This window comes from Triticum urartu, chromosome 7 (genome assembly GCF_003073215.2).
Source record: "Triticum urartu cultivar G1812 chromosome 7, Tu2.1, whole genome shotgun sequence".
NCBI lineage: Eukaryota > Viridiplantae > Streptophyta > Magnoliopsida > Poales > Poaceae > Triticum > Triticum urartu.
In genome coordinates, this window is record NC_053028.1 from 697,313,672 (window position 1) to 697,341,199 (window position 27,528).

Genomic DNA, 27,528 nt, shown 5'->3' on the forward strand with positions numbered 1-27,528 from the left:
CTCGGACGGCTACAGGCAAGTGGTCTTGCGTTTACTAGTCCAAGTCAACTAGACTGTACACGCTGACTCAAATCAGGAGATGAGTCGCCATCACCGATATAGTACTTAGAATGCACGCATGCAATGCCAGCCAGATATATATGTACGTGTATGTTACGTCCGATTAATACCCAGTCGATGTACGTGGTTTGTTGATCAACAGGAAACTGAAACTGAAAACGATGTTCTGGGGCGGTTTATACCGACGTCTGAACCAGTCAGCCGGTCATCTGTAGCCAACCATTCTCCTTATCTTACCCTGCCGGCCCGCTCTTCATTCTTTTTGCTGTATAAAAGCGAGCAGAGAGGTCTCCTTTTCTTCTTGTCCCCCTCTCGTACGCCCACTTGTTGGATGCATGTTAATTTTCTGAGAAGTGCATCGATCGGCCGATTACTACACATCTTCCAGGTTAGTGCTCAGCTCTCTGGGGAATTAATACTGTTGGAACCATGAATCACCCGGCCACCGGCCTTCGGCTATGTAGTTTTGTACTTATCATATCTTGGAACTTCCAGTTTTTATTCTTGTCATATCTTGAAACTAACAAATCTAGACTATACTAGATGAAATACAAGTGTTTTTTGTTGATCAAAACAAATCACAGAGAATATATGATATTCTAGTTGTTGTAGGGTTTTGCCTTTGTCTTTGTGAGTGGTCTTTGGCTTTGTTCTCCTTTTATTGATGTTAGCCTTCAGTTTTTTTCCTAGTTTGCGTTTCTTTTCTCTTTTCATTAATTCTGCAGGTCAATTCTTGTGAACTTTTTTCATTCTCCATCACTGATGAACACATCGATCTATCTATTATTGTGAAGTTAATTTCATGATATGGCTTTTTAGGTATCAGAGAAGCTGGCTGGGCTGATCCATTGTAGTACACCTGGAGGAAGGAAGCAAGATCATGGCTTTGCCGGCCTCGATCTCCCACCTGGCTCACTTGGGACAGAAGCTATGGCTGCAGGACACAGGGAAAAGCTTCTGTTGCGACGGTTGCCGTGAACCCGGCAGGGGCGAGAGGTACAGGTGCCATCCATGCGACTTCGACCTCCACAAGCATTGCGCCTTGGACAAGAGCATGGCTTTGCCAGCCTCGATCTGCCACCCCGCCCACTTGGGACACAGGCTGTCGCTGGAGGCGACCGAGTACTGGGAGTTCGTGTGCAACGGCTGCCGTGAGAGAGGCGCGGGCGAGAGGTACAGGTGCCGGGCCTGCAGGTTCGACCTCCACAAGCAGTGCGCCTTGGAACAAGGAACCAAGATCATGGCTTTCCCACGCTCCATCTCGCACCCCGACCATTGGGGGCACAAGCTGTCGCTGGAGGCGACTGACTACTGGAAGTTCGTGTGCAATGGCTGCGGTAAGAGCGGGTTGGGCGAGAGGTACAGGTGCCGGGCCTGCAAATTTGACCTCCACAAGCAGTGCGCCTGTGGCCAAGGGACCAAGATCATGGCCTCCTCAGGCTTGATCTCCCACTCGGCCCACTTGGAACACATGCTGACGCTGTGCGCCCCTGGCCTCTCCAACTTCGTGTGCAACGGCTGCCGTGAGCCCGGCACGGAGGGAAGGTACAGGTGCCATGCATGCGACTTTGACCTCCACAAGCAGTGCGCCTTGGACCAAGGAACCAAGCTTGTGCACCCGCTGCTTAAGAACGTTGAGTTGGAGCTCCGGTTCCAGGGCCCCAAGGACGGCGGCAGGCTGGTGTGCGACGCCTGTGGCAACGCCGTGCTGGGATTCCACTACCACAGCAGCAAGCTGTGCCTCCACCCGTGCTGCGCAAACCCACCGGATGTCAACAAGAACGAGGATGATGGTCGCGGGAGAGATCAGCCGTCCAGGAGTAAATTCCAGCGCACATTGTCTGTCAGCGGGCATATCAGTGACGCGATAGATACTGGAGAAGCGATAGCTGATCTCTTCAACTCAATTGATCTAGACGATGGCGGTTCGGTAGAGGAACCCGACTTCGACTTTGACTTTTAAGTATATCTGATGGTTGGCTCTCATCTGGGATTGTACATATATATGTGTATTGGCGCGTGCATGATTGCTTGGTGACATATGAAATAAGCTTTGTAACACCTATTTGCTCCGGATATTGGTTGCTTGGTGTCTTTTGTGCCTTATTATTACATCATAGAGGCATGATTTGCCGCGCCCGTCCACCTTAAGAAAATTAGAAATATAAATACTTGAGAAATTTGGAGCTATGATAACATCGCTCCAATTTATTGTGCATCGATATAGACATTGAGAAATAATTGCTTAGGACACTCAAATATCATCACAAAAAGGGGAAATCAAACCACGAATGATCACAATTATAACATTGCTAGTAAATACAAATGAAGGCCACAATTGCAATACAGTAAGTAATGACCTCAATACTTCCAATGCATATCAATATTTATTTTTGTTATGGGTTTATTTTTGGTTTATCATGTACTCCCTCTATGAACTTCTGTAAGACGTTTTAGATCACTAAAATAGTGATGTAAAACGTCCTTTAGTGATCTATAACGTCTTATAGAATTTTACAGACGGAGTAGAACATAATGACTTGAAAAGAACAACATTGTGATGCATTGTTTTCTTTTTTGCATGTCATGTCATGATGAAATTTTGTGAGCACTGTCAATGTCACAAAAAAATCAGATTTTTTTATTTTATTTTCAATTTTTCTGGGTTTTGCTGTTCATCCGCGCTCATTTAAGCTTGAGCTCAGAAACACCACGTCCCGTCGTAGAGGGTGATGAAATTATCAAATTCGTCTTCTTGTTTTTTAGAAAAGGAGGATGACCCCCGGCCTCTGCATCTGGGAGATGCATACGGCCACTTTATTGATTATGCTCGAGGACCTTACAAAGTATTACAACAATGTGCCTGAATCCACCATCTTGGCAACATATGCCGCTACTCCTATCCAAAATGATGAAGGGGTGCTAGCTGGGCCACTACCCAAACCTCTCACCTAAGCCTAACATCAAAAGCCGGAAGCCGAAACTCATTCGGAAGCCCCAGCCGAGCCACATACCAGGTCTGGGGCATAATCCGGTCAGACGCACTCGTGTGTTGTCGCCGCCATCATCCATAGTTCTTCAGATCATATTGAGGCTTCTACCTTGTCTGGCCACCCTGCCATCGACGTCACCATGACGCCAGACAGCAACCTCCTCCTGCGCGAGCCCATCTCCGCACGTCGGACGCCGAGTCTCCACAGCGCCATGCCATCGATCTCCGCCGCCATCAAAGTGTGGGATGGAACACCGCTCCACCATCCCTCCAGCCAGCACTTGCTCCAAGACGATGCCCCCAGAAGGGAAAGCGATAGAACGCCATCATCATCCGATCCGGAAGACCCAGATCTGGGGTTTCCCCCTGAGCACCCCGAACCTGATGGCGCAGACTGCCAACGATGCCTCGACCATCGGCAGTAGCTCCACCAGACGAGCGTCGCCTACGTCGCCGCAGCCTCCAAGATGAAGCTGACCAGAATGCATGTGTCGACATCGAACCGCCGCCACTTCCGCTGCCGCTTGAGCAGCCCCCGAGCAACGCCTTCAGGAAGGAGCACGTCACCGTGGTGTCGTCGTCGCTTGGAACAGGGGGGTCTGAGGTTTTCACCTGAGCTCCTGGGAGGGGTGGAAGGAAGGAGATCCTCTCCGAAGCCTCCAACGAGGGAAGCAACACCCAAAGGCACTGCCATCGGAGTGGCCGCCACGCCGGCCAAGAGATTCCCCCGGAACCCTTCCAGCCACCGGATCTGCAAGGCTAGCACCCAAGAACGGTGACCGAAGCCACCAAGGGCCGGATCCGCTGCAGGTCGGAGTAGATCGGGGTCGAGGACGAACATCACCATGGCCACCAACATCCAGTGAGGAACCGCCGCCGCAGCCGAAGCCCACCACCTTCCCGCCATCCACATAGCCAGGGGAGTGGCCCACCTGACCACGCCGGCGCCGCCTGCCGCAGCAGCGCCGCGTGCCACCAGCCATGGCCGCCGCCATGGATCCGAGCCGCAGGCGGGCCGCCAGCCGCGGGGCCCCGCGGGAGAGGAGAGCCGCCGCCGCCACGACGCGGGATTCGCCCGGTTGTGGCCTCCGGCGGCGGCGAGGGGATTAGCTAGAGAAGGGGGGCCCGGCGGCGGCGCGGTTGGGGGCTGCCGCCCGAGTCGCCTACCCTAGGCGACGCGGGGCCCGAGCGGGGGCCCTAGCAAATTCGTCTTCTTGTTGTCGATGAAAATAGTCGAGGATTTTTTTTGTTTGAAAACATAAGGCAATGCATTCACTGAATGAGTCGGTCCGAGTGTACATATTAATTAAACGTAGAACGCAACAGAGTGAGCGAACAAATAAGCATAGAAACTGAATATCAGATGACATGACTTTAGCATTTTTACTACATCCAAAATGCCACAGGATCTTCAGCTAGGAACGACTTAGTGGCTGCATCAGGCACTCTGTAGTATTCCACGCGACAGCTGCCGCTAGTCGTGAGGTCTCCGTTCGTGTCAATGCTGAGAGAGAATGTGGTCAAACGATAGACACAGCGGGCGTGCAGACCCATATCTCCCTCCTCCTTGACGAGGGCTTGATCAGGACGACAATCATCCTCATTCACGTGCTGCTGATTGTCTTCATCAACGGAGAGGCATTCTACGAGGCAGAATTTGCTTCCGCGTCCCATGTAGACCAGGGTGGCGCTTACATGCCGATGGGACGGGTCCTGGCTGAAGAGCTTCTCGTTGCAGAGCACCTGCTGAGGGGGAGCGTACTGCCCTTCATGACCGGTGTAGGCGGAGCTGGGCGCTTGGCAGGAGCAGATCTGGCCAAAGGTGTCCGGGTGCTTGGAGATCCCCACGAAGGCCTCGAGGCGCCGGTCGAAGTGACCACGGCCGTCGAAGGGCAGCGCCCAGTTGCCGAGCAGCTTCCACGCAAGCTTCACCGTGTCAAAGGCGAAGGTGGCCTCGGTGACATCGCCGTCCATCGTCTTGGTGCTCACGAGGAAGGTGTGTTTCTCAGCGTGCACGGAGTAGGACGCGACGTCGTAGGCATAGAAGGGCTGTTTGGGGAGGTCCTCCCACGACCACTCCATGCCGCATGACCTATCCCACGGCGGCGGCGGGGGCCGGCGGCGCTCCTCCAGGCGGAGCATCTCGAAGGCGCCCATGCTGAGGCTGAACAGCAGCTTTGTGCCGACGGCGAGGTAGATAGGACATAGAGTATGCCGCTGGCCCGGGCCGAAGGTGAAGCCCCGCGAGCGGACGTCCAGCATGGGGAAGACCGTCGAGCATGCTGAGGGTGAACAGCAGCTTTGTGCCGACGGGGAGGTAGATGGGTCGAAGGTGAAGCATGTGTCTCTGGCGTGCATCGCCAGGATCCGGGCGCCGAAGGCCGACGTGATGTGCTTGGGGTACCCGCGCGGCGCCATCAGCCGGTTTAGCGGCTTAGGCAAAGGGCGAGGGCAACAGCAGGTCTGCTGATGATCGTTCCCGCCGGCGGGCAACAGGTTCACCTTGCGTATGCTGTATCCGGAGCGCCAGTCGTCGAGGACGAGGTAGAGCGCCTCCCGCCGCTTTGGCTTTGGCTTTGGCTTTGGCTTAGCTGTTCTTCCTCCTTGCTCCTCGTCATCGTCCCGCCCTCGCTTTGGCATGCTTCCGCGTCGTCTTCTCGTGATTTCTTGGTTCTTACTACCCACGAAAAGAGCGGACAAGGTCTCGTGGATCTGAACCCTTCGATTCATTTTAAAGGCGTTGCCGATCCCTGCAATTTGAATTCAAACCGAATCCGTGGTGAAACAATCCGTCCAATCGTCATCGATCCTACTACAAGTCGGAGTTGATTAGCGGCAAAACATTTTGGGTGGGGGAAGGCCAATAACTGGCCGTCGTCAGTTATTAACGGAACCCTAGCCAACTATTCGAAGGCCCCAATGGTCCGATCCCAATCACCATTCCTGCAATTTGCCATGGATAAGAAAAATAAAATTTAAATTGCGAGGCCATGAAAATAAATTTGCCAAAGGAAATTATTTCTGTACGATTATATATTACACAAAAAATGCCGTGATTTTGGAAAAACAAAAAACAATCATAAATTTTGTCATGTCACGTTGCAAAAGTATAAAATGATTTTTTTTTCTGGGAAAAGTATAAAATGATTGACACCAGTTTGCAGGCAACGCAAATATACATATAATGCAATGATGGGCAGAAAAATATTTCTTAAAAATGTCATGATTTAGGACACAAAAGATTGTAATTTTTGCTATGTGAACATTGCAAAAATTCATTAAAAATTGCTGCCAATTTGTAGGGACCAAACAAAATCTGAACTTTCTGTTTTTTTTTTGAGAAACGCAAAATTTCATGAATTGATCATACTCTGACTAGGGAAAATCATGAGATTTTTTACATAGCGCAGACACAAAATTTCATGAATTTACCAGCTGGAAAAGTCCATTGGCCAAAGGCCGTTCGGTGAAAGTTAAAGGGCTAGATCTCTGGGTCAACCTGGCTAGGGTTAGGGCACTCCGAGGTCTTCGAGGGGTAGCAATGCCACCAAAACAAAATCTGAATTCTCCACCTTTTCCTTTGGATTACCTGGCCGGAGGGCACGCTGCTGCACCTGACCTTGACGAGCTGCAATTGCTGCAGTCGATAGGGAGAGGCCAGGCCGCCTTCCCATTGCGCCATGTGTATGCCTGCTGGTAGTGGTGGCGGAGAAGCTGCTGGAGCTGGTGCTAATCCCTTCCACCGTTGCCCGCGTCCGCGGTCTGCCGGTGCGGCTGCCCTGATCACGCCACACCTCCTATATCGTCTGGCCGCTACGCTTGCTCTGCGCGTGGCCTTGAACGACACAACGTCCTCATCCCCGGCTCGCTTTGTAAGGCCCCATAGGCCGACCATCACCCAACATGGGCCGGCGAGCTTTGAAGGGATCTTCTAGAGATGCTCTTAGAAGACCCCATATATATAAGCTTGCCGGCCCTTACAATCCCGGCTGAGTCACAAGAAATGTGAAAATTTTGGCTCGAGCAGATCGTGTAAAAAAAGGCCCACCCCATAAAAAATATACCGGTGACCCGTAAAACCCCAACGTGGCCGCTATATTTACTTGATCCGATGCGTTTTAGGGTTTCTATCCGGTAAATCCCCCACCTTCCTCCATCGCAATCCTCTCTCTCTCTCTCTCTCTCCTGCGACAAATTTCTCTCTCTCTCCAGCCGGCATTTTCGTCATGCACAGCGAATCATTGACCGCCTCGATGTCGAGTGGAGGACGTGGGCGTGGTGGCCGAGGGGGATGCGGTAGCTCGGCGCCGCACAAGCTTGCCTGCCACGACGATGAGGCCGGGAGCTCCGTCATCCGCCCCCAGGTCCGGGAATGGGTCCGCGTGCAGGCGAGGGAGCGTGGTGCCCTCTCCTGCAGCGGCGACCAGAGGGCGTGGAGGGAGTTTGATCACCTCCATGACATCCTTTGGCCGACCACCAAGCGCTTCCGCGAGGCGGAGCACGTCTCATTGAGGCGGTCACGGTAGGAGAAGAAGGCGCGGGGAAATATGCACAGCTCAATAAGCAAGTTACGTATGATAGGATGAATACATAGGATCCTTGCAATAAAACATGGACAAAATTTCCAGATACGGTTCTGTGTGCAAGAAAACTTCTCTACAAGCTGTTTTCGTCATCATCACATGAGGAAGAAATGTTTTTGTTAGGTGAAATACCATAAACTATTGTTTACACAAGCATATAGTAGCATAAATGATGAACTATGAAAGAAACGTGTATGTGCGGCAAATTACACTATCAACATCACCAGAAAGATGTTGAGTTGTCAAAAAATAAGGATTTTTGTGAGGGTCAGATAGGTTATATACTGAAAATAAGTTCCGGGAACACAACTCAATCAAAGGCTTCCCGATTATACAACTAGGTATAGAATTTATTTATTTTGGCCTCGGTAGCAAGTTCACACTTGATACACAACCGGAGCATGTCTTTTTCCCCTGGTTGCAAGTCCATCCTTGACGTGTAGCTAGGGCCCGACGTTTCTTTTGTTTTGGCCCAGTTGCAAGTCCACTTTCGGCTCGCAACAGGGCTCGACCTTTTTTGTCTTAGTTACAAGTCCATCATCTACATGCAACTGGGGTGAGCGGTGATCTTTTTTTTTGCCAATTTGCAAGTCCACCATCAACACACAACTGGGGGTCAACCATTTTTGTTCTAGTTGTAAGTTCACCATTGACAAGGAACTTCTGTCCTCGACCGCCTTAGCACAGTTCCATGTTCATTACTGACACGCAAATGGCCACACCCTTTTGTACCAGTTGCAAGCTCATTCTCGACACATAACAAGCCTGACCCTTTTGTCTCCTCATTTTTTTTCAAGTCCATCCTTGTCATGCATTTGGCCTTGACACACAAACGGCCTATTTTTGTGTTCAAATCAAGTGGTTGTCATCCTTTCAAAAGTTTAGCAACAACACATGTCTTTTAATCCAGTTAATATTTATCCCAGTTTTTCTGGAACAACTTAACATTTATCCAAAAAAGACCCCATTTTTGCTCTTTTTCCTAGGTGCTCACATTTGTTATTCTACTCAAGGGCTTTTCTGTAAAATTTCCAGCAGTAGCGGATTTTTTTAATGTATATTTTTACTTTTTCGTTTTTTGGTTTTTTTTCTACCGTGCGACTTATAAAATGTTTGCTTCATTTTAAAATAAATCCATCGCGCATTTTCAAATTTTTCATCGCTTTTTTATAAAATGTTCCTCATGCATTTTTATAAAATGTTTTGTCTCGTATCTTGAAAATGCTTTTCTAATTCATGAACATTTTAAAAATTGTTTTTAACACCCGAATGAAAATTTTGAAATTGTTTATAAAATGTTCATCATGTAATTTTTTTCCTGAGCTTTAACACACAAAGCATTTCAAAAGGAGAATGAGATGAGCCTTTTCACGCCATGTTCCAGCTGCATGGCAATTAACAACTTTTTGTGAAGAGAAGTTCTACGTCGATCAGCCTTAGTGGAATAACAACGGAACACACGTGAGCCTGAGCGATCAATCATGCATCAAGCTATAGGTTCAACAAAATACAGGCATCAGTGCACAAACGAAGCACGTGCACACTGTACATTCATACAATTCGTTGTACAATGGATTAAAAAGAATAGTATACATTTTCAGAAGATTTTATCGTCCCCTCTCAGCTCATTGTTCATGTATCAGTTCAAAACATCTTTTCATATCTTAACTCAGTTTTTCCATTCTAAGTAGTTAGATTTTTTTATCTCATTTAAATGTGTTTTCATCAGGTTTTAGTCATGTTCCATTTTCTGTATTTTTCTTTTTTTATACATTGAAATGTTTTTAACACAGTACAGACACAAGCGCTCATATATATGCGCATACACTCACCCTATGAACGTATACACGCACACCCTACCTCTATGAGCACCTTCGAGAGACTAAGTCGCCATATCATCTTGAGATTTACGAAATCATCGTAGGCATGTCGTCGTTGACGGGAGCATCTCCTCCCACTGAAAACGCATCACCGAAAATCCTAAAATAATTTCAGGAATAATGTGAGCACCAGGACTTGAACCCTAATGGACTGGGATACCACTATCACTCTAACCATGACAAAGTAACCAACCATGTCACATTTTTATACTTGTTGTAGAGCTCGTACCACGTCCGCTCCTTTTTCTTGAAACTAAAATAGGAGTAAGATTTATCTTTAATCATACAGAGCAACAGTGCTCAATGCATTGACGGAACCCTACTGGGAACAAGCCGCCCTGATATATACTTTTTACTCTGTTGCGTCAGAACGCAAGATTTTGATTTTTCGCCTCTCACTACACAGCAGCAACTGGATAACCAAAAGACAACCAATAGCAGGGTTAAAAATTTCAACGAAATTTCAGTGAAATTTTTGAAGTTTCGCATATTTCAGTGGGGTCCAAAATATATTTAACACCGAAATTTCAAGGTAGATTCAAACTGATTTAAAAAATAAATAAATTGTGTTAAAATTCATTAAAATTAAGTGAAATTTAAAATCTAAAAAATCCAGAATATGCAAAATTTCCAAAATTCCACATATTTTGGTGAGGCCAGAAATTATTTTTTTTCCGAAATTAAAAATCTTGACCAGTAGGCCTAATCAGTGGAAACCAAAACAATAACAGTTTGTGTCAGTCAACTTTTTTTCTGCTGAGCTATAGGTGCTCCCAAACAATTACAAAGGACTGAGAGAAAGAAAACGAAACAAGCCCACAATTTTGTACATGAGTAGATGTCGCATGATGCGCCCTAAACAGACCCATATGCTAAAAACTTCCAAATTGCCTACTGCAGAAAGTGGGGTTTTATGAGCCCGAAAACTACTACTCCACGATGAACTACCCATGACGAATAGAGGAATCGGAAGCAAAAACCACCAAAAGAACAAGAGATTGAAGACCTGGTACCATCCTCTCGCCGAGTCTGCTCGGTGAGGTGCGCTGCACCGATCGCGTGGATGCCGCGCTCGACGCCCACGCCATTCGATCGACCCATCACGGTGCCAGCTGCAGCGAACGGGGAGGTGCACCATCGCGGTGCCCTCCTCCTTGTCGCCGGGGGAGCTCCGGCGGCTTCCCGGCGGAGGAGGGGTACTGGCTGCTCGCTCCGAGAGCGCATGCACAATCCCAAAGGTAGGGCTCCAACACGTAGTGCTAAGATTCTCAACGCCGGCGTTGCCGGCGACGAATGTCCTCAACGCCAACTGTGGTGCCAACGACGAGGTGGACGAGTGTGCTGGCGCTGTCGACGCCAAGGGTGGTGGTGGTGCGCCTTGGACCAGCATGTAGATGTAGTGTACTAGCTTGAGGGGGCAATCAGAGTTGAGGTGACGAAGAAGATAAATTATGCATGAACTCTAAGAAATAATTGATATTCAAACCTATAATTAGTGGTAGTTTTTCTGGAGTAGGGGGCAATGGCCCCCTTTGGCCCCATGAAGCTCCGCCACTGATAAAGACCATAGGTGTAGAGGAGAAGACCATGGACCATGGACGGAGGGCGGGAGATAACTCGTACTTAGAGGATGAGAGGAGGAAGGAGAGGAAGCACAAAGTATTATGCAAGCATGTATATAGCGGGTGGTCGACGAGAGGAGCGAGGTGAGCTGATGGAGTAATGCTAGAGATACATAGAGTTACATGGAATTTACAAATTGGCGAGTTTTGACTGGAGATTGAGGGAGAGGAGGGGCCCACATTCATGAAAATCAGGGTAGAGAGGTTAGTTAGAAAGAAAGCTCTTTCTTTCTAATCAAAGCTCACCAGTTTGTAAATCCCGTGTAACTCTGTATTTCTAGCATTACTCTATGTATTATTAGCATTACTGGGAGCTGATGAGCATGATGCATGGCAGTGTAGGCCACGCCTCAGGTACCGTACGTGGAAAAAAAATTAACTTGAATTCATGTGTACATTTTTTTAGGGGTTAGAATCCATGTATACATGACCATGATGAGTGGGCGCGCAGTAGGCTGAGGGGTCGTTCCTCCATACAGAAGAAGTAGCGAGGGAGAAGGACATCGTGCAGGGCACGCAGGTGCATGCACGCCTCATCATTTTTTTTTGGAAACTATGATGTGTTTTTATTCAACCCTAATAAACGTGCACGTGCAAAATACGTCTTCATAAATGCAAATGCGATTACAAATAAAAAAGGTGTAATAATACCAAAACGGTGGTTTTTCTATTCTAAACAATTGTTTTAGGTTTTTTTACAATCAAAATGACAAGTATATATCTTTATCTTTACCTAATGTTAAAGGATGGAGACTTTCATAGTTCTCCATACGAATAATTGTTTTCCTACGCCGACCCATATATGTGTTCCCAGCCCATTATTTGAACAAACTATTATGGGCCGAGGTAGGCCTCCTCTCATTTTTTTTAATCAATGGAGGAGGAACGAAAAAATATTGGCACGTATAGATCTCCAGACTTCGCTGTCACGTATAGATCATGGGAGCCAGCTCAGCTATGTCATAGTATGTGCTAGGAAACCGGTCGTTTCGCTATAAATAGTTTCAGCTCGCTCCTTTCGATCAAGTTTCACCAACTTTTATATGTTTCCCAGTTGAAACCGATAAGCCGCCTAATAAAGAATCAAAGAAAATATAGTCATTCGTTGCCATGAACCATGGAGGAAACGAATTAAAGGATGAGAGAGAGAGAAGGCCATGCACCAGGAAAGAAAGGAAGGCATCGGCTATATTTGCACTGGTTACTACAGAATGCAAGATGCACATAAGTTCTCAAATGATTTCATGTTATCCATACAAGTAGAGGGATATACAATATATACCCTAGGTATTTTAGGGGACCAACTAATAGGTTTCTGAGTTCTGAGTTTTCTAAAGCTCTCTTTGCATTGGATGAAGGAGGGAATTTTTAATGTATAAGACATACAAACTTGACCTAAATAAGTGATCTTGTAATTCTAGGAAAGTTTCCAGATAAATTAAATCACATGTATGGCCAAATTATTGTCTATGGCTGAGATATTATAATTTAAAAATCATGATAAATTAAATCACATGTATGGCCAAATTATTGCTTCAGGTACTGTACAAAAGTTTCCTAAAAAAGGTACTGTACAAAGTGAACTTCACGTGTACACAAGGCTCGATCAAGACAACACTTGATATTACAGAACCTTGCAACACAAGCACTGACATTATCATAGTTCTCAATGCACGCCTGAGGTTAAATAATTAACAAAGGAGCCACAGATCTTGGAGAGGTAAGGCATGTGCGTCAAAAAGAAGACCAACCCCGGCCGCTGCCATCACCTAAGCAGATGTCAGCGGCCCAGGGTGCGTCAGCTGGAGGCGGTGTTGATGGTTCAAAGATACCGGCTGCACCTGAGAAGTCTCTAGGGACAAGAAATGCATCAAATAGCTTATTATGTATGTGAATTAAACTATATTCAGAATAGCAATTTGGAGCTGACCCAAGTCAGGTGTGTTACCTTGAATGACTTCCATGATCTCCTCCCTGCTGTAATGACTTTCTAAATTCGAGGATCCTTATTAAGTATCTAATCTTTGGATCTACATCTAGTGTAGTGTAGTACATTTTAGCCAAATTCTTTACATAGATGCATCACATTACATGAGCCGGCCTCAGACATACACGAGCAGCAAATAAAATGAGAAAAATAACTGAACACTGGGTGAGAAAATTTAATTTGCCAAATATCTGAAAGAAAGGACACGAAGCGAATATGCATGGCCCAGTAAAACTACCTAATTATCCTAACAGGAGAGAGAACTAAAAAATGCTCAATGTAAACTTGAACTGACATAGATTTTGCTGGACTGAAAATGACACATATTCATATAACCGTCTAGTAAACGCACACAGGCCCGGAATGGCTGTTCTCGCTGCTGGAACCACTCTCGGACACCACGTGCATGGTACTGCTTATGATCATGTGGCATGCGTGGTACATGTGCAATGAAATAACCCATGGAAAGATCCCTCCACCGACGGAAGCTTCCCGCAGATTCCTCCAAGGATATATCAACTCTCTCTTGTGTATCCACCAGTGGCCTTATGGAGATATGGTGAAGGGCAAGATGGTCGTCCAGGTGGGAGCTGTGTTTCGAATTTCGGTCGAAAAAACAGATTTCGACCATCTCGGTCTGGGATGAAAAATATCTTTCGGCGAAAAACTAGATTTTGGTCAAATTTCTGCCAAATTCTGGTGCCGAAATTTTTGAAAATGGCCGAAATTCGACCATCTTAGCCTAGGCGAAAAATTTCACAAACCGAAAATCAAAACCTTGGTGGGAGCTGATGCTAGCTGTCATACTGTGGAGCATAAGAGCATCTCCAATAGGCGCCCAAAAAGAGCTCCGCGCACTAAAAATTCATTTTTTTTGGCACCGAACAGCTCCAACAAATGCTGTAGCGCTAAAAAGTTTTGGGCGCGCGCTGAAAAACGCTATTGCGCGCAGCATATTTTGGGCTCCGGATTGCGCGCGCTTCACAATTTGCACTGTGTGCTTTTTGGGCGTCTGCTAAAGCAAAGTTGGTCCCGGTGCATTAAAAATGCTACAATGGCGCGCTATAACTTTTATTGGGCGCGAAATTTTTGTGCGGCCGTTGGAGATGCTCTAAGGAAGAGCTGCACTAGGTGACTCCACATGTCCTGGTTGGACGAAGCTGAATGTTGATGGTAGCTACGTGCCAGCTACGGGCGAGGCGGGTGGCGGTATGGTGCTGTGCTCGGAAAGGGGCGAAATTATATTTACCGCATGTAGAGCGATCACATGTGATAATAGCCTAGATGTTGAATTTGCGGCGTGCAAGGAAGGACTCAAGTTCGCCCTACACCTCACAGACCGCCCCATTGTGGTTGAGATGGACAACACCGAAGCGGTCATGATGTTGAACGCTCGGTCGGTGGACTGGTCGCGATCGCGTGCATTCGTCATGAAAATTCAGAGGATGATTGTGGATGACCCTAGGGAAATTTCGATTACTGCTATTAGACGTTCGCAGAATAAAGTGAGTCATGCTCTTGTTGTACATGGCAGAAGTATGCGTCGTACTGCTGTTTGGTTGGGCTCGGGTATGAGTGACATTGTAAAATTGGTTGTGGCTGACTAGCCACCTTAAGTTAATAGAAATCTCCCTTTACCCTGCAAAAAAAATGCACACAGAAAAGTGGGGAAATCTGAAAATAAGGGTAAAAAAATAGTACATGCAAAAATGCTAGACACACGACTAAAGCAACGGGACTTTATGGATCAGCTGACTTGTTCTTTTTTAATTGGGCTAAATAACCTTCTCCTTCTAATTAACCGCCCCCTAATTTAACAGAAGAAAATCTTATACGACCCGGGTCGTATAGGACCGATTGCGAGACCCTCTCTAGCGCGTGACACCTGGAGAAACCAATCTCAAAGCACAAATTTGTTTGAGTATCCTCTTTACCTAGTAGCAAATCGTGAATCCCATTTACCAAAATCCCTAATGCTCTTTACTTCGCCGCCTCGGCCGCTGTAGCGCTCGCTCGTCGTCGTCGCCGCTGCCAACGCTCGCTTTGTCGTCGTCGTCGCCGGCTCGCCGCCGCTCTGTTGCAGAAGCACCGGAGCTCCATCCCCGCTGCTCTCCCCAACCATTTACGACCACACACCTCGGTGCCCCAAGCTCAAGTCAAGCACCAACAAATTACAGGAACGTGCTGATTGAGTCATCTACAGGTGCCCAGACGTAGCAAACTTAGTGAATTCGGCCGCAGCCAAAGAGTGCATGCAGCATGCATAGTGCGTTTGGAGGCGCCCACGAACATCACCGTGGCCGGCGGGGACGTTTCCGTTTCCGACGGGAATGAAGCGCGCTGAGCTGGGGTGGTGTACCTGACGTCGAGGAGCACGCCGGCGGCAATGTGGCTAGCAGCCATGGCGCATCACAACGCCGCTGGAGAGATTAGAGAAGGTTGTGCTTTAAGATTCGTGTCGCCAAGTGTCACATGCGGGAGAGGGTCTCATGATGGGTCCTGTACGACCCTGATTTAACTGGTGGGGTGGGCGCCGATGCCCGTAAAGCCTCCGTAATTGTCCGTTGATGTAGCAAAGCCGGCGTACATGTGTGTGTGTGTGTGTGTGTGTGTGTGTGTGTGTGTTTGTGCAACTGCACACAAAAAAGAAGGAGCCGGCTATGTTGCTAGCCAGAGCAAAAGAGAGAAAGGCATTCATCGCCTGAAGAGAAAACTGAACCTGTGTCTTGTCTGTAGTTTTTCTCTGGCTTTGCATTTCGTGGAACACCTCCTGAGCGTAGTGAGATCCACCACAACAGAGCGTGAACTGAAGTTCCTGCCAACACAAACCTGTCAAAACCTGCATACAGTGGCATTGAGAGAGACAACAGGGGAAGCAAGAAGGATTGCTAGAGAGAGAGAGAGAGAGAGAAGACGATCTGGAGAGAGAGAGAGAGATAGGATTGATAGAAAGACATGTCCCCCGCCATTGCACCGAATCGCCGGATGCGCGGAAGAGGGCAACGGGATGAGGGAATGGGGGCGGCGGCGGAAGTGCTGCATTCACGCCTGCAACGACATTAAACATGGAGGAGCAGGGCCATGCGTGGGTAGTGGCGGGCGGCGCGGTTGCCTCTCGTGTTGGGGAGGCAGGATTCAGAGTGGCAGTTCTGTATCCCGTGATTTGAGGAAATGACAACTGAATGGGTGCATGGGAAATTTCGTCTAGAATTTTTTACTAGATCCAAAATGCCACAGGATCTTCAGCTAGGAACTACTTAGTGGTTGCATCAGGTACTCTGTAGTATTCCACCCGAAAGCTGTCGCGAGTCGTGAGGTCGACGTTCGTGTCACGGCTGAGATAGCATACACTTTGAAAATGTGTTTCATTTTTCACCGGGCCATGTTGGGCAGCGGCGGGCAGCGCGGTTGGCTCTCGTGTTGGGGAGGCAGGATTCAGAGTGGCGTTTTTGTATCCCGTGATTTGAGGAAATGACAACTGAATGGGTGCATGGGAAATTTCGTCTAGAATTTTTTACATAGAAAGACATGTCCCCCGCCATTGCACCGAATCGCCGGATGCGCGGAAGAGGGCAACGGGATGAGGGAATGGGGGCGGCGGCGGAAGTGCTGCATTCACGCCTGCAACGACATTAAACATGGAGGAGCAGGGCCATGCGTGGGTAGTGGCGGGCGGCGCGGTTGCCTCTCGTGTTGGGGAGGCAGGATTCAGAGTGGCAGTTCTGTATCCCGTGATTTGAGGAAATGACAACTGAATGGGTGCATGGGAAATTTCGTCTAGAATTTTTTACTAGATCCAAAATGCCACAGGATCTTCAGCTAGGAACTACTTAGTGGTTGCATCAGGTACTCTGTAGTATTCCACCCGAAAGCTGTCGCGAGTCGTGAGGTCGCCGTTCGTGTCACGGCTGAGATAGCATACACTTTGAAAATGTGTTTCATTTTTCACCGGGCCATGTTGGGCAGCGGCGGGCAGCGCGGTTGGCTCTCGTGTTGGGGAGGCAGGATTCAGAGTGGCGTTTTTGTATCCCGTGATTTGAGGAAATGACAACTGAATGGGTGCATGGGAAATTTCGTCTAGAATTTTTTACTAGATCCAAAATGCCACAGGATCTTCAGCTAGGAACTACTTAGTGGTTGCATCAGGTACTCTGTAGTATTCCACCCGAAAGCTGTCGCGAGTCGTGAGGTCGCCGTTCGTGTCACGGCTGAGATAGCATACACTTTGAAAATGTGTTTCATTTTTCACCGGGCCATGTTGGGCAGCGGCGGGCAGCGCGGTTGGCTCTCGTGTTGGGGAGGCAGGATTCAGAGTGGCGTTTTTGTATCCCGTGATTTGAGGAAATGACAACTGAATGGGTGCATGGGAAATTTCGTCTAGAATTTTTTACTAGATCCAAAATGCCACAGGATCTTCAGCTAGGAACTACTTAGTGGTTGCATCAGGTACTCTGTAGTATTCCACCCGAAAGCTGTCGCGAGTCGTGAGGTCGCCGTTCGTGTCACGGCTGAGATAACATACACTTTGAAAATGTGTTTCATTTTTCACCGGGCCATGTTGGGCAGCGGCAGGCAGCGCGGTTGGCTCTCGTGTTGGGGAGGCAGGATTCAGAGTGGCGGTTCTGTATCCCGTGATTTGAGGAAATGACAACTGAATGGGTGCGTGGGAAATTTCGTCTAGAATTTTTTACTAGATCCATGCCACAGGATCTTCAGCTAGGAACTACTTAGTGGTTGCATCAGGTACTCTGTAGTACCACCCGAAAGCTGTCGCGAGTCGTGAGGTTGCCGTTCGTGTCACGGCTGAGATAGCATACACTTTGAAAATGTGTTTCGTTTTTCACCGGGCCATGTTGGGCAGCGGCGGGCGGCGCGGTTGCCTCCCGTGTTGGGGAGGCAGGATTCAGAATGGCGGTTCTGTATCCCGTGATTTGAGGAAATGACAACTGAATGGGTGCGTTATTTGTGGCGCTCGGCAGAGTATCGTCCGCCAATGGTAATTGCTACCTGCAATTGTGGCTTCAGTTCAGATGTGTATAGGCCATTAGATCAGTCATGGTCGGGTTGCGTATCTGAGTGTGAACTTGCTACCAGTGCCGCCTACCCACCAATGGTGCTCTCATCAGGGGACGTGGATCCGACATTCCGACTACAGCCAGGCGCACCGTCGGTCATCGCCCTCATTCTCCAGGTGGTCTTTTTTTTTAACTATTCTACAGGTGTTGTCGACACGGTGAACCGGGTGATCAGCAAAATATGCTGCAGGGCAACCCCATGTTCAGTTCACATTCGCGCAAAGAAAAAACCCGGCAAATTCACCACAATTCCAAACCAAACGAGCGGCAAGATGTCATGTTGCATGTAGATGTTTTGTATGGCTTGAGGATTTGGTACCTTAGCATACACTTTGAAGAGGTGTTTCATTTTTCACCGGGACAGGCGAACCTAAAGACAGCCTTTCATTGGAGCAAAAGGTAACAAAGTTTACTTTGTGGGGGAGGGTACCAGTTAGTACATTGGAATAATCACAGTGAAGAGAACGGAGTGCAAGACTTCCTAACAGAGAAACATACTAACTCACTCCAGGATCAGGATACAGTGAGGTTAAAAACATCAGGGGATTACAGAATCTGAGCGGCATAGCATCCCAGTAATTAAGATCTACTCCTAATAATCAGAAGGCGATGACGGCACTCGCTAATGATGGTGGTGAAGAGATCCTGCGTCTTGCTGGGCCAAAGAAGCCTCCATTGCTGCAGGAAAAGTAATGTGTGAGAGATAACGTCAGTCAGTTGGATGTTCCAAAGAGCCCACCGAACCGCTGTACATCCCAATGCAAAGATAATCAATGCTCCCAGTCGGCTCAGATTTCAGCCATGTAATCATGTCTTGGACCGATGGAGGGTGCCAATTCCAACCCAAAACCTCCCGAACAGAAGGAGCAGACAAAGACAGCAATGAGAAAACAAAAGAAAAGATGATCAGTTGTTTCAGTTTCCCTGCACATGGGACACTTGCTATCAGTAGGCCCATGTCTATGAAGTACTTGTTCTTTTGTAGGGATTCTATTCTATCATGGATAACCTATCATGTTAAAACCAAAATCTTCAAAGGAATTTTTAGCTTCCAGATTTGACCAAATATGGGGTTTGGACTCCGAGATAGGAAAGCCAACGATGCATAAATTTTGTGGTATAAGTTCTGTTACCAGTGAGCTCCCATTACAGCTTCACTTCTTTCAAGAGTTGGCAAATGTACATATAGAGATGCAAGTTTATTTGAATTTTCACGACTCAGGTTCTTTCAGTAGCTCGAAAGATAGCATACCAGGACAAATAACCATCTTACAGGTCGGAAAGGAATACATGCATTGGACACACATAGATAAATTGTTCTTTTTTCTCCCTAAGAGAAGAGGGACACACAAATAGTAACCAAACAGTCACTACAGAAGCATTACATGAACGAATAAACTTCTCCCAGTTACACTGAAATGCTCAAGACTGCCTACCAAAGATTATTCAATAGCACGTAGTACATATATGGGAAAGGATAGTTTACTCACTGTGAAGGGGCGCACCTAACACGGTGATCACCTTACTGAAGCGCTCCGAGGTGATCTGTGCCCACTCACAGACCCTCGGTAAAATTCTTTCGAGGCCTTTATTCCACGCATAATAATTACCCGCCCATATTGTGTTTGTGACCTTTGATTCTATCGTCAGCTGCTCAAGAACACAAGCATTTCCCAAGACACAACACGCCAGCTCAATCTGAGCCTTGTAACAGCGAAATCCGCTCATGAAGACCGTCTTGAGATGATCATGGCGGCGCATACCCGCCACCTCAGCACTGGAGACACCACTGGATATCATATAGAACATCTGCATTGGAAGATTGCAATCATTTGGTCAAACTAATCCAACTACAGTTCTTTTCTGAAGGTCCATATATTAATCTTTCTAAATAAATAAAATTGCACTCGCATGCAAGTGCAATGTCTCCAGTCCGGGTGCAGCATCCAAACAATGGGCCAGTTGAAGAACTTCATTATCGTAATTTGCTTCTCTACAATTTACACTTAGTTGGCAAGTCATATGCCTCAAATGCATAAACATGCCCTGTGGTCTTGCTGGCAGCTTCTGCAACTGAAACATGACCCGGACAAAAAAGATGACATAACAGTAACACCAATTTTGAAGAACTATCTATGAGGTAAGCAAAAAGAAAAAAGAAAAACTAGGCAACCTGTGCATATTTTGATATAACAGCTTGCATATGTAATATCTTTACGGGCAAAATGCTTGGAACTGCAGTGAATGTGTGGGTCACTGCTTTAGTGGCCATAAACATTATTGTTGCCTTCTCTAATTTTGAGCAACCATGAAGCACTATAGGGATCACTTCCCCTCTGTACTCAAAATGAGCAAGATCAACAGCATGAAACTCAACCGTCTTGATATCCCTTGTACTATCAATTAGCAAATGTTGAAGTTTATCGAGTTTGTGTGGTACGCTTAAACTAGTAACACGAGAGCAGCTGATGATCTGCAAGTCCTCAAGTGCTGAACACTTTGCAAGCAAGCCAGGAAAATCCCCGAATATCTGAACAGATTTCAGAACAAGCTTTCTGAGTATTGTAAAGCCACATATTCCTGAGTGTGGCTTTATAGAAACAGCAGCGAGAAACAATGACTGCACAAATGAGCTATCTTGAGCATCTAAGGCCTCAAGAGGGAAGTGGTGAACTCCATATAATGGACCATCAATTATTAGCAGATCAAAATGTATTATCTTCGCCTTTGATGAAGTGGCAAACGAAATCCACCTGTCAAGACGATCAGAGTCTTCTTTGTGCAGGCCACACCTGACGCTGAACTTGTTGACTCATATCCCACTGTGCTGTTGAATAACCGAATCTACAGTCTCAATGAACTTTGCTTGCTTTATTTTGGTACTATCCTGAGCAGCGAACTCGTCATCGCTGTCAGAATCCGGATCACTGAGATCATCAAAACATAGATTACAGTGGAATCTCCAGAGCATTTTTCAACTTGTTGAAACAATGCTTGTCCTCACGGCCTCTTCCAGTGGCAGCAGTGACATTATAACAGGTTGAACCTCCTGCGACAAGAAAGGATATGAACTATAGGTGGGTTGAATTTTGACTAGAACTCACGGCCACCGGTAGACAAAATGAGGATGAAAGTGTATATATTTGAAAAGAGAAATCCGATGCAAACTGCAATTTTTTTGCAGTAGTTTCACTCAGTCCTTCATGATCTTTTCCAGAAAGTTGATTCGTATTCAGCCTGATAACAAATTAAAAGCAAGATGCCCTAAAACATGAGGCAGGAAAATCATGGAGTGGTCAGTAGTTGAAGCCCCGAGGCAACGACTAAAACAGAACACCAAATATTTCCCCTCTACAGGTTCAGATCCGTGGAGAACACAGCAGGCATCACACCAAAGATCAAATTTTCCAGTAAACACTTTATTTCCCTTGCTGTAATGGTAGGGGGGAAACAGAGTAACTGAGCTGACGGAATGGAAGTTAGCAGCCACTTACCGCAGGCAGGTCCTCCATCCGGAAGGACGGCGCGTCGGCGGCGCCGAGCTGGTGCTCCAACCTGGTCAGCTTGCCCGCCACCGCGGCCTCTTCCGTGGGCTGCTGCAGTGAGGGAGGATCCACAGGTTAGTTAATGGCGACAGGAACCCCGCGTCAGCAATGGATCGATCTGTCAGAAACCCCTGCGGGAGAGGAGAGGAGAGAGGATGATAACGCAACTTACTTCCTGATCTAGAGGAGGAGGAGGAGGAGGAGGAGAAGAGGCTGCTTCGTCTTCGCCGGCTCCGGCCATCGCTGTTGCTGCTCCAGTCCGCCGCTTTCCCTGTAACCTCGTGAGGAAGTGGAGGTACCCAGCGGCCAGCGCTGTGTACCACAAAAATGTTGGTTTTTACCTCTTAGAAAATACCGATTACAACATGGATATAGATGCACCATACCAAATTATCAATACATGCACATTCATAATATGTCTACTGAAGAATGTGGTATCAGAGTATCAAGATAGATAAAGTTGTCACAAACGTCTTGCTGCGGACACAAATATAGTCTCCCGCAGAAAGATTATTCTACATAAATAAAACACATCTTCATGTGTTTTGACTCTAAAAATCACCGATTTAAATGTATATACATTCTTGAAAATAGACGAGGACATGCAAGTTAAGCATATCTTTACCTCGGGTCGCATGAGCTTCCAAAAAAAGAGGGACAAAAGTTTTGCCCGAACTACTGAGAAGGCTGCTTTGCACGGCCATGTATAGAGCCGCACAACTAGATTTTCATCTATCTATTGATCGAGAGGCAAGGTAAGAAATATTTTAACTTTTTAGGAATGACAATGTTGTTCATTAATAAATACGGTCTACCATATCAGTTCTAGAAACCTTACGTCGTCAACGTGGGACAAAACCTTACGTCGACGTGGTTGTGGCGTATTGTCTTCCTTTTAGCGGGTAAGATCATGCGGCTACGGTCGAAGCAAAATCAAGCAAAGACACCGGTGACAAGGCGGATAAGACTTCTCGACGGTAGCCACCACCCGTGCACTTAATTGTCTCTGAATTCTGATGATTTACATGAGATTTAAACATTTGATTATGTTTAATTTGAAATATAACTTGGATTAGTTTAATGCTCATGCGTTGCCACGGACAAACAAATGGATATATCACGAGCCTCTTGCTTCAGCTCTCCTTTGGTCATTGTGCCATTGCTTCACTATGTTGTCACCTGGCTCCAAATTCATTTGTGTTTTCTCCAAGTCTACCAAATTGACGTCATCATTTTAATCCCTAACCCATGTAGTAACAAGTGAATCTATCATGAGCCGCTCGACTTCAGCTCCTCGGTCATTACGTCGCCATTTTCCTACATTGTCACCTGCTCCAAATCCGTATGTGCTTATTCCAAGTTCGCCAAATTGCCATAGTCATTCCCATCGTCCCTAACTTCAAATGGCTTGCATAATATTCATCCATAAATTCAAAAATTGCCCAAAACAAATTTGTAATGTTATGCATCATAAATCTCAAAGTCCCTTCCTTTTATTTTTTTAGCATTGCAAGAGAGCTGGTAGCTCCACTTGTATAAACCCTCCTACCCCAAGATTAAAATCACCCATACAAAAAGAATAGCCTAACACTTTACGTCCTCTTAATGATTTGTTGCTCTACCACTAACCCTAACATAGCCCAATATCACCAAGGACACCTACACGCCCGTGCCTTCAACTTGTCTCTCCCATGTCCCTACCACTTGATCCATTGGTGTGTTCGTTATAAGAAAGAAGCTTCACAAGATATTGAATGCACTGCAGTTTACCGAAAAAGGCTTTCGCCCCGCTTTATAAATAAAGCAAACCGCCCAAAGCACACATACAAGGTCTAGTACAGAACACACACACCCGAGAAACACACCGAGATCCGAAGGTTCTGCTGAGGGCACAACTCAACAAGCTCAAAGAAAATAAAAAAAACACATAAAAGGCCGAAGCCAAGGCGAGCGTGCGCCAAGCATCTAGTCAGGCTCAGGGGGAGCGGAGGGGGCGGCGGCGACAGGCGGACCGCCATCGAACGAATATCGGCGATGAAGGCGGAGATGGCGTCCCTGTCCTGAGGACGGCTAAGCGGCCGCCAGAGCTGCAAGAAACCAGACAATTTGAAGAGAGCGTCAGTAGCCCGACGAAGCGGAGAGCGCTGAATCACAAGCTTATTGCGAATCGTCCAGATGGTCCACGCGAGAGCACCAATCTCTAGCCACCTAATGTGGCGAGTGGGCAGGGGGGGCAGGTCTGGAGTTCGGCGAAGAGGTCAGGGAAGTTGGTGTGGCACCAGTTACCACCGACCGCCTCCCTAAAGCAACTCCACATAAACTGGGCTGAAATGCAGTTGAAGAAGATATGGTTCGAGTCCTCGGGGGTACTGCACAGCGGGCACAAGTCGGAACCCGGACCATTGCGCTTGCGGACCTCAACCCCGGAGGGGAGCCGACCGCGGATCCACTGCCACATGAAGATCCGGATCTTCAGAGGAACGCGAATGGGCCAAACAGCAAGGAGGGGGGCGGCGCAGTGGAGGGGGCGATGGCTGAGTAGAGGGACTTGGTGGAGAATTGCCCCGAAGGATCAAGGCGCCACCGGACCTCGTCCGGGCCAGAATCGACATCCGGCTCATGAAGGGCGATGCAATCCAGAAGTTCCTGCCAAGCGGCAGCTTCCGGAGGCCCAAATGGCCTCCGGAACGCGAGGCGCCCTAAGTCAATAAGGCCCGTTCGACGGAGATCGTCGGGATGACAGCGATGAAGAAGAGATCGGGGAACCGAGCTGCGAAAGGGGAGTCGCCTGCCCAGCGGTCAAACCAGAACATGGTCGCAGATCCCGATCCGACCGCTATGGAGGTCCCAATACGGAGGACGGGGAGCAGCTGAATGACCGACTGCCAAAACTGAGGTCCCAATGCACTGCAGTTTACATGGACCAGTCAGCAAAAAGCTTGAAAAGATGTGGTTGCTTGATGTATTAAGCAGGTCCCTTAATTAGGCCTAATAGGAGATCTCAGAATCCCTAGCCAGCCAGAAATGACATTTTCACAAGCATCACAAAATGTCACCAGGACAACTATCTAAGACTTAGTCCAAAGTCTTTTCCAGGTCGAGTGATAGAAGTAAGAAATCCTGTAGGCAAGGATACAAACGTACTTTTTTTTTGCGGGGTAAAAGGGATTGTATTACTCAAGAGCCAAGAAGGTCCTCCCTACACAAGCTAGGGATATTGTCCGGGCCGGAGCAGAGCCAGACCACAGTACGGTCTTCCGTCCTTCCAAAGTTCGCCAACGCATGGCTTACATTATTCTGCTCTCGAGAAATATGAATGACATGACACTCCCTTTCACTCATAAGATGCTTCACTTCCGAGACCACCATGGCGTACTGTGAGCGGTCTTGTCTTGAGGCATTGATCAGTTGCACTGCCTGTAGACTATCGCACTCGACGATAAACGGCAGCTCCGTCCATTGGAGGGCCAAAGCTATGCCCTCCATGCACCCAGCCAGCTCGGCATGTAGAGGGTCCGGGCACGACCATAGCGAGCGACACGCGGAGAAAATAATGGCCCCTTCCTGGTCACGGAGCACCATTCCCGCCCCGGCCCTCCCGTCATCATGGGAAAAGGAGCCGTCGACATTCAGCTTAGTCCAGTTGGCGGGTGGGGGACTCCATTTGTGTGCTCTTCGTGGCACACCTCCCACTTGCGATATAGGCTGCTCTGCACCTTCTTGTTGGATGGTCATCTTCCCTTTGTCCCAATCTCCCTGCGGATACTGCTGGATCCCGAGCAGTGAGGTTACGTAGCTCTGCAAAAAGCGGCGAGATACCTCCACAGGCGGCGCCGGTTTGTCATGAGTGATCTCGTTGCGCACATGCCAACATCTCCACAGCAGCATAATCAGGCGCAGCCGATCCCCTTCATTGCTTTCTGCAATTAGGTTCAGGAGCCACTCCGGGCCGGTGTTCCGGACTGACTCGATGTCCGGTATACTCCACACCTCCGCCATAGTTCGCCACAAATGCACCGCCCGAGGGCACCTGCAAAACACATGAAAAGTGTCCTCGCGCTCGAGACCACATAATGGGCATATATCAGTAACCTCCATGTGTCGACTGAATTTATTAGACCATGTGGCAAGGGAATTAGTAGCCAAACGCCATGCAAACACACGCACCTTAGGAGGAGCAGGGCACCTCCATAATAATGCCCAGACGGCACGTCGCCCGTCCGGTGCCCTGCTCGCTGCGACTGAAGAGGGACGAAGTTTGTCCTCAAGCGCCAGCCGGTACGCGCTACGTACGGTGAAGATACCGGTACGTTCTGCACCCCGTGCAAGGAAATCTGCCCCCAGCCTAGGGGACGCTTTAATCTTTAGTATCTCCTGAACATCAACGGGCAAAAAATACTGTTGAAGTAGGGTTCCGCGCCATGCACCATGCTCTTCTAGGAGCTTTGAGACTCGGCGGAGACGGCACCTTCCCTGTTGGGTAATTGGTGGCCGACCAACAGGATGTGGAAATACAAACGTACTGACTCCAGTTTAATAGTAAAGATTATGAATTAACGTCTCCTTGAGCTAGCTCTTTTCTCCTTGTTTCTAATTCCTTGTAATCTTTTCCTTCTCGTCAAATTTCAGTAACAAACCAAATTTAGTATAACAGTAACAAGTCAAGTATTATAGTAAAAAAGAGCAGTAGAGGTCAGTTTTTAGTACAACCGATATTATATTATAAACAAGTCCGAAACGAATAAAATCACCTAAGCGGGATGAAACCAGGAATATCATCTTATTTTATTAGTAGATACTAGCAAAAGGGCCCGTGCGCTGCAACGGGATGAAAAAATTCATAATCTCCAATGACCATAATTACATTTTGTTGCATCATCGAGATACACTATCACTCTCAATTTCGTGAAATCAGGAACAATTTTTTAAAACTCATGAACATTTTAAAAATTCATGAACACTTCTACAATTTTTTGAACATTTTCTAAAAATTAAGAACTTTTTTCGAATTCATCAACATTTTATACTATTTGCAAACTTTTTCTAAAACTTGTGACAATTTTTTAACAATTTTCTTGAATCGGTGAACATTTCTAGAATGGACGAACATTATTTTGGAAATTAGTGAAACAAATTTTGAAATACATGAACTTTTTTTGATTTAGCAAACATTTTTTGAATGCATGATCATTTTTTGAATCAGCAAAGATTATATGAAAGAAATAACTATTTTATAAGTCTCGAACAGTTTTTGAATTTTCAGGATATTTTTTCGTTCATGAACGTTTTTTCAATTGGTGAAATTTTCTTCAATTTCATTATAAAAATAATCACGTGAAATTTTTCAAAATCATTAACATTTCTTTATTTCCCGAACATATTTTATGAAAATTTCGAACAAGCAATTTTTTATAAAATCGCAAACATTTTGTGATTTATAAATATTTTAGTTCAATGTTATATATATATTTTAATTTTTTTTTGCAGTCGCAAACTATTTAACGTAGGAAACAAAACAAAAAAGAAAAGTTAATAAAATTAAAAAAATATAAAATAGGCCGCGCGGACATAGCCCGGCCCAAACCGGTGTGCTGCGTGTTCCCCATCGCGCAGAGCACAGTATACGAGGTCCATACCTGCATGGGAAATTTTATGGAAAATTTCCGTGATGTACCGCAAGAACCAATAGCCTCTTTATTATTACTAGCAAAAGTGCCCATGTATTGCAGCAGAAAAAAATTCATAATCTTCAATGGCCATGACCATATTTTGCTGCATCATCGA

The 27,528-nt window shown here is 46.9% G+C and overlaps 1 protein-coding gene and 1 pseudogene across 1 annotated transcript; one reads left to right on the forward strand and one right to left on the reverse strand.

The window, feature by feature from the left end:
• The first annotated feature begins 342 nt into the window (after positions 1-342).
• On the forward strand, positions 343-2,177 carry LOC125525689. The gene is made up of 2 exons (XM_048690689.1): positions 343-448; positions 880-2,177. The coding sequence occupies exon 2, from the start codon at positions 941-943 to the stop codon at positions 2,021-2,023; it is 1,083 nt and encodes a 360-aa protein (XP_048546646.1). The 5' UTR covers positions 343-448; positions 880-940; the 3' UTR covers positions 2,024-2,177.
• Positions 2,178-19,470: 17,293 nt separating this feature from the next.
• Positions 19,471-25,743, reverse strand: LOC125519462 (annotated as a pseudogene).
• Between the last annotated feature and the right edge of the window lie 1,785 nt (positions 25,744-27,528).